Source organism: Choristoneura fumiferana, chromosome 23 (genome assembly GCF_025370935.1).
Source record: "Choristoneura fumiferana chromosome 23, NRCan_CFum_1, whole genome shotgun sequence".
Taxonomy (NCBI): Eukaryota; Metazoa; Arthropoda; class Insecta; order Lepidoptera; family Tortricidae; genus Choristoneura; species Choristoneura fumiferana.
Genome location: NC_133494.1, coordinates 12,035,711 through 12,050,578, shown reverse-complemented (window position 1 = coordinate 12,050,578; position 14,868 = coordinate 12,035,711). Strand labels below are relative to the sequence as shown.

The window sequence follows — 14,868 nt, the reverse complement described above, 5'->3', positions numbered from 1 at the left end:
ACAGGACAATAGGGGGTCTGCTGTGGCTGTACACTCAATGGACTCGAATTCGACGCACTACTTTTAACCTCATGTAAAGTCTTTATTTCTGAAAGACACTTATAACAGTTGGTTCGAAATAGCCCAACAATTACCCGCTACCCCCATCGCAAACAGTTAATTTCTTTCAAGACTAACCCCCCCCCCCCCTTCGTTAGCTGCGCTATTTGAATATGAACACGCTAGTCCGCCGTGTTTGCGATCCTAAACTTCGTATGTACTCTATGTTTTAGGTTGAAGGAAAAGGTGCCTTTACCTTTTGTTTTTAGCAATCACAAAGTTTTTAATTTAAATATAATACTTACTAGCTTACGTTTGATTTTACTAAATTACCAAGTTATAAAACGGTTACAAAAAACTATCACGCTTCAACGAATGTGGTACAATTCGCTGCAATGTGACCAAAACGTCGAAGTAAATAATTTAAACATCGCTAGTACCTAGTCGTAATTTTCGAGTTTATGTGATGGCAATACAAGTAATTTAGTTTTGGATTTTATTTTATCTAAGTATTTTAAGTATAGGATAGTTTTATTAATTTAATGCTTAGTGTTATGATATTTATTGCATTCCAATATAATAATACTAGAGTTTACACGCGGCTTTGCACGCGTAAACTATTCGATCTGGTAGATACAATTGAAAGTCCGGGATATTACAAAATTCCCCCGGAAATTCCCAAAATGTATATCGTGGTCTTCATTGAGGTTATGTTAAGAACAACTGTACACAATTTCAAGACTAAACCCAGTGGTTGAAATTTCAAGATTTTATCTCTATCCCGTAAGAATATAGGGTTAAAAAGTAGCTTATGTATTATTCCAGACGTCCAGCTACCTACATGCCAAATTTCATGACTCTAAGCACAAAGGTTTTTATTTCGAGATTTTATCCCTTTCCAATGGGAATATCGGGATAAAAAGTAGCCTATGTGTTATTCCAGATGTCCAGCTACCTACATACCAAATTTCATCCAAATCCGTCCAGCCGTTTTAGCGTGAAGGAGTTACAAACACACACACACACACACACACACACACACACACACACACACACACACACACACACACACACACACACACACACACACACACACACACAAACTTTCGCATTTATAATATTAGTAGGATGTATCTTTAAAATGACTGAAGTTACTATGAATATTATTATCAAAGTTTTAACGATGAAATTCTAAGATAAATTCCATAGGTACTATTATTCCAACCAATAAGAAGTGAGTTTCTTAAATTAATACTAATTTTATTATATTAGCGTACCTAAAACACGGTATAGAAGTATTAGCAAGCGAAGGGAATCATTAGAAGTGCAGACGGCGCGACCGGGCGGTTGACCGCGAGTTAACCCCGCTAGCACAAGTAGCGGCGACTCTCACTCCATCAGCTATAGTATTTCCTTTTAACCCTTGACGCAAAAAAACGGTCTTATAAGTTTGACAGCTATTTGATAATCAGGCCATGGGCAAATTACTTGAAGATAATAGCATTAAGTCAAATTAACAATGCCACATACGCCGGAGCCAAATGGTTCTGCAGAAAGAGGAAATAGAACCATTGTTGAGGCTGCAAGAGCTTTATGCATGCAAAAGAACTGCCCCAGGGCTGTGGGCTGAATTAGTAAATGCTGCAGTCTACATACTAACTCTAATATAATCTAAATAGATTAATATTTACTTTATACTTGTTTATTTTGTGTTGTAATTATGTTATTTGTGAAGTGCGAATAAACGTTTCTATTCTATTCTAAATCGTACAGGTCATTGGATAAAAGTTCTTGTGAAATTTGATTTGAGCTAGTTACCTTACGGTAGTTCTAAGCTAAGCTTGATAAAAATCGGTTCAGCCGTTTTGGAGATAATTAAACTTTGAAATAACAATATCGGAACTTTTATAAGCTGGTTAGGTTAATTCTGAAACCCTAACCAAGCTATTTAAACAGAATAATATTTTTTAACCAAGAAAATTACCCAATTGGAGCGTTCTAAGGGAAAGCATTTGTTCTTGGAGTGTGACGTCTGTTGACGATAGAGCCACAGCAGGGCTACTACGAAACTCGAAACTCGAAGTTCGTATCGTACCATCCCTCTCGCTCTCGTATTAAATAGTATAAGTGTCAGAGGGACCGCACGACACGAACTTCGAGTTTCGAGTTTCGTAGTAGCCCTGCCGTCCATATGTTTGACATAGGCATAGACATCAATATCATTTATTCAGTAAACAATACAAAATTGTGTTCAAATTTCTTAAGCCAGCAAGTTTACACTTGCATGAAAAATCGTGCAAGTTGCATTACATTACGGCGCATGTAATGCATCTTGCACGATTTTTCTTGCAAGTCTAAACTCGGCTTTACAGCTAACAATAAAATACATTATATCCAACACGCTCTACCTATACACTCCATCCATTTCGTTAATACTATAAAAACACCCTCTCAATAAAAAAAACATTAATATATCTTTAAAAATATTATATTGTACTACAATACCTTTTACAGACCTCGGGTGAAACTTACAAACAACTGCTTCCCTATCCCCATACTCCTGCTTACTTTCCGAATGTTATTCAATCACAGCAAAATTTTAAAATTTGATCACTCGCACGAATATGAATGTTTACGATAACGCAGACATCTACTCATAAAAACCCTCCCCTAAGTAAGCACTCAAAAACAAAGGCCCCGAGCGCCTCGGCTTCTGAATATTTGAGAACTCTCTTTGTTCAATATTAAGTCAATGGGGGTAATTGATCTGGGATAAATCTATAAAGAGCTTTACGTGTAAGCAGGTAATTATTTACGAGGCATGCGTAGTGACGACCAGAGCCCATTGCATAATAAAGTACGAGCTAATAGTATTAGTAAGTTTCCATACAAAGTCGCTAATACCTGCTTAAATTTTATTATGGAACATGGCAGTCCGACTCGCACTTGGCTATTTTTTAGTAGTGTGCCGTGAAACATTGATGAACGAAAGTCGAAAAGTATGCCGTTGAAACCAAAAGATTAAAAACGCCTGACTTAGTTAGTTACCACTCACCTCTTCCACTCCTTCCCACGAACCTCAGGTCATTAAACTTGGCAACCTGATTCTTCATGACCGCAGTACAGTTCCGTAGTTCAGCAGAACAGTTCTCATCGTTCCCTGCTTTTACGGTGACCAGGGTACCATCCCCGACGTCGCCCAGAGCGACCACCTTGAAGGCGACTGGAAGGGTCTTGTTGGAGCGCCAATGGGGGGGCAGCACTGTGCACACCTGGGGAAAAATTGTTTGAATTAGAAAGCTGTTTATTGACGTTATAGTTCCAAAGCGCCTTAGAAAATATGAAAACATGCTGCTCATTCATTAGAGCGTACAAAGTAAACAATATGCGAACGAAATCCGTCAAAAGTAAGTCATCATCATGAGTGCATTAAGTATAACCTATCCAACTTACAAAAGTTGAAAACCCCCGTCATTATCATTTTATACTTCAACTAGCTTTTGCCCGCGGCTCCGCCCGCGTGGTATTCGGTTATCGCGCGCTGTTCCCTCGGGAACTGTGCATTTTTCCGGGATAAAAAGTAGCCTATGTCACTCTCGGGCCCATAAACTATCTCTATGCCAAAAATCACGTCGATCCGTCGCTCCATTACGGCGTGAAAGACGGGCAAACACACAAACATACAAACACACTTTCGCATTTATAATATTAAGGTATGGATATCTCAAAAACAGTTACCGATTTTAATGAAACTTAGCTAGGAATCATAGCAAGAAAAATCAATTTTACGTGAAATTAATCAAAATCGGTCCATCAAGCTACGATGCCACAGATAGACACACAGACGTTGGCGTCAAACTTACAACCCTCTTTTTGCGTCGGAGATTGTCGACTTCAGTTAACACTATGGCTTAATATTCTATAGATAACTTACCACATGAGGACTACCGGTCTTCACCAGCTCCCCGGGATGATCAGCCAACAATCCTTCCAGGGTCCTCTCCGCCAGGAGTTCAGCCGTCAGGGGTTGACTGGGCAACGCACCATAACTGGACGACGGCGCCTCATGCCCCACCCCACTGGTCGTTGAAGTCACTTCACTCGATAAATGCATCGTCTCACTTTAAAGTACTACATTCACTTGCGCATTGTCGACGAGTCTGTCACATAATCAAATTGGGAAGCTTTGATTTTGAATCCGATTCGATGCGCAGACTGTATATTGATGTCGTAGACATTGTTTTGAAGCTACCTGTAAGAAATTTTGCTATTAATGACAACTCTAACGCTTTATTGCGTTGAATGTTGTGATGAAGATCTTATAAAGTGTAGTGTGTACACACGAGAAAACTGAATCACCTACCAGGGTATGGAACCTTTGTGCTACTAATGTCATGTTGACATCTCATACTTTTGTCAAGGAAATCATAGTGAAATTGATTATTTAAATGTTCCACGATGAAATCAGTTTGATAGAGTATTTATACATTACATTAATTTTTATATGCATGAAAAATAATAAGTAGGTACCTAGCAAATGAACAATAAGTTTCCAAAGTTTATGGTTAATTTCCAGCCTGTCGAAGTGAAAAGTAGAGTGTATAACTTCTTCACACAATTAACTTTCCACTCGACTTAACTATCAACCCTCGCCTGCGGCTCTTGTGGATATAAACGTATCGGATAAAATTACGCTTTTCTTGCACTTGTAGCACAATCTACTATTTCGGCGTCTTTAATGGTAGCCTTTAGAAATATTACGTTTCTGTAATACTTCAGTGACTTTTATTCCAGCCCCATTCCTCACAGACAACACAATCGTGAAAGGGAAAACATGAAAGTGAACGTATTTTGAGGCACAATTTGCTTTGACAATCGAGTGTGTATCGGGGACTACTTCCGTGCGGAAACTGTGCGTCCCGTACACGCTATTTGCTGACGTGCACATACTGTCTAACAAGTATCATACAGTAACGAAAACTACACTAAGGGGCTGTTTCACCATCCATTGATTAGTGTTAACTGTCGGTTAGGTGTGATGCCGTCTCTATTTGTTTTGTTCGAATAAACGGAGACGGCATCATATTTAATAAATGATTTGTATTTGTATTTGTTGTATTTGTATATTTAACCGTCGGTTAACACTAATCAATGGATGGTGAAACAGCCCCTAAGTATACTTCGTTTTTTTAGCATTAGAGCGATCTTGACGTGCCTTTTTATAGAATAACATTTTATACCTTGGAAAACCCCCGTCATTATCACTTCAAAGTCCAATATCTCAAAAAGGGCTGAACCGATTTTGATGAAACATGTCTAAGAACGATCGCTAGAAAACTTGCTTTCAAATAATAAAAGACAAGTCAACATTCAAGTAAAAAGTGGTGCGTGTCGGTGATTTTTATAGGTACAGTTAAGGGCATAAATATACTATATACGTTACCAAGACGTCAAAGACGTCAAAAATATCTATACACTGTATGGATATTCATGTCCTCGACTGTACAGGAAATCTCCTGACATAAGCGCTTTTGTTCTCACTATTACATATAAACGTGAAAGTTTGTAAAAAGGGATGTATAGATATTAATAGGGTGAATTGCAAAAAAAAATACATAGATAAGGGCTTTAGTTAAGAAAACTCAATTGATTCCGGGTAACTTTCGTAACACAAAGGAATCAATTAAGTTTTCTGAACTAAAAAGCCCTGTAATTTTTTTTTGCAACTCACCTTATGGATATTTGTTATTCTTTCGCGCTAAAACCAGTGAACGGATGTATCAAACAGATAGTTTATATCGGAAAATTGCATAGTTTATAATATTGCGGTTGTCCCATCCCAGATCATTCCATGCTGTTTTAGATTAAGTTAATAATTAAGGGTTTTCGCTCGTCCTTTATCATCTAGACATCTTGCAGGTGGTAGGACCTTGTGCAAGGTCCGCCCGGATGGCTACCACTATCTTGCTCGCTAATCCTGCCGTGAAGCAGCAGTACTTGCACTGTTGTGTTTCGGCGTGGAGAGTAAGACAGCCGGTGAAATTACTGGCACTTGAGGTATCCCATCTTAGGCCTCTAGGTTGGCAACGCATCTACATTCCCCCTGGTGTTGCAGGTGTCTATGGACGGTGGTGATCTGGATCTGGAGATCTGGTGATTTGAAGTCGGCCAGATTGTAGCGATCAGGGAACGTAGACGCAGCAAGGAATTCCACTCCTCAGCTGTCTTTTTTTTTATTCGACTGGATGGCAAACGAGCAAGTGGGTCTCCTGGTGGTATTAAGAGATCACCACCGCCCATAAACATCTGCAACACCAGGGGTAATGCAGCTGCGTTGCCAACCTTCACCGGCTGTCTTACTCTCCACGCCGAAACACAACAGTGCAAGCACTGCTGCTTCACGGCAGGATTAGCGAGCAAGATGGTGGTAGCAATCCGGGCGGACCTTGCACAAGGTCCTACCACCTGCAAAAACCTCCATAATAGCAACAGCGTTACGTAAATACATAAAACGAAACGCAACTTTCCCGACCCATTTGTACTTGTTTATCGCAGTTCAAAGTCATTTATGGAAATAATAACTAGCGCCCCTCGCCATGCTTGGTTACGTCGACGGTTTATTTCATATTCAACTTTGATGTTTTTGTCTCGAGTATGCTCTCAAATGTATTTTTATAAGTAATCGTTCCTTCACATGAATATCGGGCTTATTATTTTCGATCGTATCAACTCAACTGCTACTTACTGAATTGTCACCGACATTTATTGACAGAAAGAAAGAAAAAAAATATTTATTCGTGACAACAAAGAAAAAAAAACAAGAATAAAATAGAATATGCGCAGGACACGTCATTATCTCAAATCAGCCGGTCTTATGTGTGCGCTGTTGCGCAGATATTTTTTTTACACATAAGAAAACGGTAAGCGTTTTTATAATAAACATGCTTGTAACCTTTAAATATCTGTCAGTTAATTGTTTCTCTATTAAACTAATTGACTTGAAGATATGGCTTGAAGAAGCTGAAAATAAGTAACAAAAAAAACTGAAAAGCAAAAATAAACATTTTGTGTTTAACCTTGGTACCTACCAGTTTGAAGTCGATGCCTCAGCACGAGCCAGGAGGAATCATAGAAGCCCACAAGTAGACGACCATAGGTCCACTCCTGCTGGCTAGTGCTGAGGCACCGACTTCAAACTGGTACTTACCTAGATTAAGGTTACTCGGACTACTTGTTCGGACTACTCTGTAAAAAGTTATGCGTGGTCACACATAAGTAGGATCGTTTTTATCATGGAAAATTTAAGTTCCTGCGGGATAGCGATATTAGCGGTAAACGAATTCGACGCAGACGGAGCGGAGTCGTGGGAAACAGGCTACTTCAAAATAATACCAACGCCGTTTTTATTTAGGCCTTTCAGAAATTAAATGTAACTACTCGTATAGGTCTAAATTAAAATGATGTAATATTTTTAATCACCGAGAGAATTAAGGCTGTCCTAATTGTAAAAGGGAACTGCGCGCCAGCGCTCTGTCAAGAATATGAAAATATTATTATAGTAATAGTTTCAACAACCCTCCCTTTTCAAGCCGGTAAAAAGATCCCGGATCTTCCTAACCGTACGTTTAGTCACCGGCAATAATACTTAGAATACACCCCCGCCCCCGGCGTGCAAATAGCCCGTTACAACGATATGTCGATCGCGATGTAAACCTAATTCCGGCTCATGCCCCCTGTTTGCTCCGTCGTAAAGGCTTAGGCGATTTGTCTATAATATCCGCTTTAGCGTCTTGAGGGTTTCGACAGAGTACAAGTTAACATGTTTAAAAAAAACGATAAAAATGATGATGATCCACGTGGGTGGATCCTGTCTGAATAAAAGGTAAATAACGGTTATTTTAAATGCAACCACGATGTAATTTTAGGGAATTCCCACGGAAATTTTGGTTAGTTACACTTCACACTAAAACGGCTGGATGGATTTGAATGTGGTATGTAGATAGCTCGATAGGGACGAGACGAGTGGCGGAAAGAAGGGGAGGCCACTGCCCAGCAGTAGGGCACTGACAGGCTAAAAAAAATGTAGATAGCTGGACGCTTATCCCGATATTCTCACGAGATCTTGAGATCACAACCGCGTTCATTAACATTGGTCTATGGTAATTATTTGTCAGAACTCGTAACTCTTTTTTTTCTAAAACCATTGTTCAGAATTGTAATAAAACAAACTTAGTTCTACAGGTGTTTTTAAAAAATCAGAAAAATTTACGGTTTCAGCGGAAATAAAAATGACTTTCAAAAATTATTGGACCCAATTGAGACATACTACGTACCTAAATACCAAACATAAGCAAGTCAAATGAAAGCTTGTAAACTAGTGCTTGTGTTTGAACAGCTGAGTTATATCCTTACTAAGATAGTCACAGAAAATACTAAGAAAGATTATCAATCACTTTATTCTACGAAAATGTATCGTATCGACTAACAATAAACATAAACTCTTCCAAGCTCCCATTAAACAATCAGAACAATTCAAAAACAAAACACAGTCGTGATTCCGCTGCGGATTCTCCTCATGAATACGATCGCAATAAAATCTTAGCGTAAAAACATACATAAAGGGCTGCTCGTAAATAATAAAGCTTGTACGGTCGTGTAGGGCATACGAGTGGGTACCTCGTTACTCCACCCTTCCGCAAAGGAGGGCTCGCGTTACATTCTGTCTCATTGCGCAATACTCGGTCGAACGGACTGGGTTTTTGTGAAAACTATGGAGCGAGAACAAGGTTGCTAACGCTTTTGTTACCAAGGTACAGTTTGAATAGATTGCTGCTGTCTTTTGCTAAAACAGCGATGAAAATTTCGGATGAAAGCTTCAAAAGTTGATCGGCTAACTGCCTTCAAATAAAATAAATGGCCGTTGGGGCCGAAGAGTTCTTGAATGGAGACCGCGGATCGGCAAGCGCAGCGTAGGACCTCAACCAATGAGGACGGATGACCTGGTTAAAACTGCGGGTTAACGGTGGACGCAGGCCACTCAACCGAAGCAACTGGAGGTCTATGGGGGAAGCCTTTCATGTTTAACAGTAGACTTGTATGATGATGATGATGACTTAGGTAGGTATTTTAAACACTTGATAGTCCGACGATACCATGGTATCCAAAACCAAAATGCTTCAACCCACCCGTGGATACTTTAGTGTCGTAAAGTTTAAACTTAATTTTGTTAGAGGCATATTGGTCGCGCACTCCGGACTGTCAAGTGGCTTCAAACATTGGAGGTGGTACTTTTTGTAAAAAAGATCACTTTCAAATCCCAAACGTGCATCAAATCTTCGCGTTCCACAGGATATCAAAGCTCTCCTCAATTTAGCTAAATCGCACATTCGCGTCACATCTGCGCGACTAATAAAAAATTCCGGCCCTCCGTTTCCCAATAACATCGATTATCGGCCCAATTTTAAAGAGGAGTGAATGTGGAGGGAATCAATGGTGCAAAGGGACAAATTCCTAAGGGCCCTGTCCCGAGAGACGCTAGGGTCGACTCGGACACGGATAATGATCATCCTACGGGTGGACCAGTGACGGTTACAAATGGGTTAGCAAATGTAATATCCGACCGTGTCCAACCCCACGGGGCGCTGATATTCAAATGGCGTCTTGGACGCAAGACGGACGGCGGATTTCCTGGGCTTAAGACATGCCCTGAATTTGGATTGTGATTGACACTGCTCTGAGTACAGGGCAGTCATTCAACCGAGTAAAAAAACTAAACAAAACATTGTAATAAACAGTTGACGGTTGCAGAGTGGGCTATTTCCCGAGCTAGATGTTTTGTAAGGCATCTTTGCACGACGACAGCGCCACAATATAGCAGTGGCAACTATGGACATTATTGGGCATATTATGGTGTCATTGTCAAACACGTAAACATCGTAATAATTTCAATGAAATCTCCATAATATTGCACTACATTAGATTCCGAAAAACTTAGAGGTCCGAGTTTAAGCCGACGATCCTCAGCTTGAGAGACTATAGATCAAACCACTAGGCATAGTATGTACAAGAATCATCTCCTCCTAGCCGTATTCGTCTACAGCGACTATTTCCTAACGCTGAGAGCTGGCTGACGTATACTTATGTATCTAATGATGATGTATATGTCGCGGCCAATCGTAAAATCCGCCAGATCATGAAATTCCTAGGCATGTCGTTGGCCAGGTATATCACGATGTGCCTGAAAAAACTACGGCAGATCGATTAAAGCAACGCATTCGTCGATATTCCTAGCTCTATACCAGGCACATCGTGATATGCCAATAAAAAACAAAAATGTAGGTACGACGAGCGAAGCGAGGAGTTGTTAGGTAGTATGAATTGTGACCTCAACGCACGAGCCGAGCGAGCGAAGTGAGGCGTGCCGCGGCAGCGGCCGGCGAAGTGCCAGGACCGATATGGCGCCGTTTCATGATATGCCTAGGAGTTTCATGATCTGCCTAAACTGGCCAAATCATGAAATGGCGGCGTTTCATGATATGTCTAAACGTCACTATTTAGGCAAATCTTGAACGATATGGCGGACGTCCCTTAGCTAATTCATGAAATGTCGCATTTCACGATATGCCTAGAACGCATATACATATAGAGAAGACATATACAAGAATATTATACCTAACCATGTCATGTGGAAGCGACTCGGCTCGGGTATTTTACTTTTTTACTATTTTAAACTTTTTAGTCTTAAAACAACTGACACGCGCCCCCTTTTTGACATAAACAAGACCTTGTAATCAGCCAGTTACAGAAACACCGGTATCATGACATCCGACAAAACCTTTTGACGTTTGATTTAAAGTCAAATTTTGTTTAATTTGTGTGACTTACCGTATTGTAAGGAATGGCGGGAATTCGTAGTGACGTCAAATTAAAAGCCGACCCTTATTTTAAATTTGAAGTGTCATTTGTCGCCTTGTGCTTTAAGGATTCAAGGTATTCATTAAATAACTGAAAACCTGAAAGTAGTATGTTCAGAATCGAGAGTAGAATCGATTACACTATACTTTAAAACAGGTTTCGTGTGGGTTTTTTCTTAGTGCCAAGTCTAAAGTTCTTAATACAGCATACGCAATTAAAAAGTTTTCTTATTGAGGTTGCGCTCTATTTAGATAAAATTAATACTGGCCGTTTTTCGTTAATTTACTTCTTCTTCAAACTAAGAAGTACAACGGACAAGTGACAAATTACGCGGGTAGAGTTAGAAATCAAGCTGATTTACTGACAAAGCAAAACTTGATAATATTTTTTGACATAATTAGGTAGTATTTGAAAATAAATACAATAAAGTAACTTAAAATAAACATAGCTGTTGGGGTGTCTAAGGTTTTCGGTGTATTAAAACACATTGTATGCGTAAGGCTCCGTTTCCACCAGAGATTGCGAGTATGTGTTGCGATGCGAGCAATGTGTTTTCCATGAACCAATAGAAACGCTTCATTTACCTCGCCTCGCTCCGCTCAGCTATTTCCACTAGAGATGTGCTGTGCGTGGATAGGTAAATGAAGTTAGGTTTTTTTTATAAATTTCCGGAAAAGTAAATGGTTTCAGTAGAACAATTAGGACAATCGACAATAGAACAAACATTGCATTAGGGCAAACAATCATTCGGCGATACGATATAAACCCATAATATATTAAATATATCCATCATTAATGCTTTAACTTTGACATAAAATTTCAACTAGAATAATTAATTAAATTATATAGTAACGTATTAAAAACCGCCGCACGCCCTAACCCTTCCGCTGCCGTAATCCCGCAAAGCGTACTTATTGCGATGCGTAAATCAGCTAATACGGGCTTCATAATTAATAACACTGCATTAGGGCAATGTGTTCGTGTATAATGTTGTGCTTTTTAACGTCGGTAGGTCTGTATTTATAGCGTGAAATTCAGATTATGGTTACAAAACTTGGCATTTTGGTTTTATCACACACTTTCCAAATGAAATGACACAAAGCTCTTCGATATACATAAACATAACTGACTGTTTGAATTGAACACCTTAATATGTCGCAAAAATATTGAAACGAAGGAGGTTCTTGCTTTATTTTTTTTAAATGACAACGACCAATCTAATGTGTGATTCTTGGCAGGCAGAATATCGCCTTAGACATAGGTCTTTGGGTTACAGTCTTGCTTGCAATTATCTCCTTTAATTATTTATCTAATAACAAGAGTGACACAAAATTCAAAATCGTCAAACGTCACGATACTAACGCTATCTGACCCGTCACAGAAACCCTAATTGACTAGTATTTGTTGCCAAAAAAAACGCAAAAACAAAAGACGATCCCTCGGCGCAGAGTTCTAGCAATCGTGCATTTTCAATCGCGTCAACACGTTTACCAAAATGTCAACGCACCGATTTTCCAAATTCAAAACATTCGGTATTCGAAATTCAAACATCGCGAACAAGTCGGGCAGACAATGCCGCCAACCCCGCCGACAAAGGAACTAAGCAAAGGAATTATCTCACACAGCCTCCCCTCACGACATTTGTGTCATTTATCACGCAGAGACGGGAATTAAAATAATAAGGAGTTTATTGATTTAAGTGTGCGATGTGCTTAAAAGTTTTACTGTTTGTTTTGATAAGATAAAGCTCTGTTTCTAACGGCCTTCCAAAAGTAAGAGGAAGGTTTCATTAATTGAATATTATTATCATATTTTTTATCTAGCTGATAAAAACTGTGGGATGAAAACTAAACATGTTCAGTTTTAATGGTATAAACTAATTTTCCAAGAAGTATTTTTAACCTCAATAACCTTGCCCGTCAATTTTGATACATGTCGTATGTTAAAATGCGACATCGGAAGCATTAATTTACGTCAATAATTATAATACTACTTAATGTTTCACTATTAATGTTGATTTTCCAGCAATACAATTAGAATATATCTATTTACGTTCAAAAGATTTAAACTTTGTACTTTAGTACTCTATTAACTTAATAGGACAAGGGCGACAAGTCACCTATTACGAGCCGTTCAGTAATGAGTGTATTCTCGCCCCCAAACTTGTAACAAACGTTCGCACAATTACAGGTGAAGTTGGTAATGGGAGTTGCCCCGCTTTTTAACAAGTTTCCGGGACAAGGCGAAGCCTATGGATACATGGGAGAATGCGTGCGATGTTTAAACTTAGTATGATTTAAAGTAACTTTTTAGGTAGTTTATTAACGAATTAAAATAACTTTTTATACGTTTAAATGAGGAGCACGTGACTGTAGTGCGCGTGTTGCGGCAGCCGCCGAGTCGCGTCCTCCTTAGAAGAAGGGCTACGAAATAGCCCGAAACATGCCGAGCTAAACTCGATTTAAGACGTGAGTTATCCATTACAATATCACTTAATATGAGTGAGTCTTACGGTAGTTTCATGTTCAAAACTTTTTATACGTTGTTTTAAATTTAATCTGGAATATTTCAACAGATGGTTGGGAAATTTGATGTAGCACTGCTGCAAAGGTTTTATATGATTTTTTTTATAGGATGAAGTCACGCCTTTGACGTATTGGTAAACCAAACTCTCAATTAAGAGAGAAAATCTTGAAAAGCTGTTGGCATAGGTGTTCAATCAGACTCGTCCAAACATCCGCTGAAATGTATGTTAAATTAATAAACGTATGAGTGACAGTGATTAGTGAAGTAACTGTTATAGTAAATTAATGTACAATAAACCTAAAGAAATGTCGTAATGAAATGAAAAAAAGATTGAGTAGTAATTTACTAATACTTATGTGTTGATAATTAGGTTAATACTTAGGTGTTACTATTTCTGGTGTACAATAAAGAGTCTGTGTATTGTATTGTTAATTTAAATATGTGACAATTATAAAGTAATTAAGTGTAGAATTTAATGCTTTGCAAACTATTATGCAAAATTAAAAGAAGGTGATTCCAAATTAATTCTTTTTATGCTGGAAATTATTAAGTTGAGAACAAAATATGAAATAAAAAAACCTTTAAACCATGTTGAAGTACTTTTTTTCTGTTTTTATCGCTCTAACTCATATTCTGTTTTTGATTTAATTCCTTAAATTAAAAATATTATAAATATATTTATTATGTTATTATTTACATAACTTGGTGCTTAAGTAAACGAAATCTAGATTTACATTTTCTTTTTTATAAACACATCACATCGTCCCCTGGTTTGACGATAAATAATTAAACTTTGAACAAAAAACAAAACACGCAAACAAACATTACATCCGACATAAAAATATAAACAAAAAATAATTACATAGTTGTTTACATATAAATTAGCGTCGCGTAATAAGTTAGAGATAGCGGTTTATCACGTGCCGTTATCTCCAAAGTTTAATCGTCGCGGCGTAGTGTGCGCCCGGGCTAATGAGCCTGCGGTTAACTGTGCGCGGCGGGCCTTACCCGCCAAACTTCCAAGACTGCCAACTTAACACTAATTAAAACCTCAATAAAAAAATACCTGAACGGCGCGTTCATTTCGACAAAAAAAATCCTGGCCACTAACACAAGTCCGCACTTCAGAAAAAAAAGTTGGTGCTCCAACCGCGAAGGCGCGCGTTCGCCGCCGAACCGTGGTCGACATTAAAACCTTAGCGGGAAAGAAACGGTCCCCTTATTACGTCTCGAAAGAAATTCACGCACACAGCGACAAGGGGAAAGAAGTCCACCCACACAAGCGCGCGACACTCCGGGGGGGAGTCCCTCTGTGTGGGTGCGGGTAGAAATAAGTATTAAAAGAGATAGTTGAGCAAAAGAGGTGCACCTCCGTATGACGCCGCACGT

At 38.9% G+C, this 14,868-nt stretch overlaps 1 protein-coding gene across 2 annotated transcripts in view; it reads right to left on the bottom strand.

Moving 5' to 3' along the window:
- RunxB (RUNX family transcription factor Runt related B) overlaps window positions 1-14,648 on the bottom strand; it is a 45,517-nt gene extending 30,869 nt beyond the window's left edge. For both annotated transcript variants that reach the window (XM_074105398.1, XM_074105399.1), the window contains exons 1-3: window positions 14,546-14,648; window positions 3,974-4,291; window positions 3,095-3,311 (exon numbers count right to left, since the gene is read on the bottom strand). In XM_074105398.1, coding sequence (XP_073961499.1) covers window positions 3,095-3,311; window positions 3,974-4,153 — 397 coding nt within the window. In that variant the 5' untranslated portion in view covers window positions 4,154-4,291; window positions 14,546-14,648. The remainder of the gene's footprint in view (window positions 1-3,094; window positions 3,312-3,973; window positions 4,292-14,545) is intronic.
- Between the last annotated feature and the right edge of the window lie 220 nt (window positions 14,649-14,868).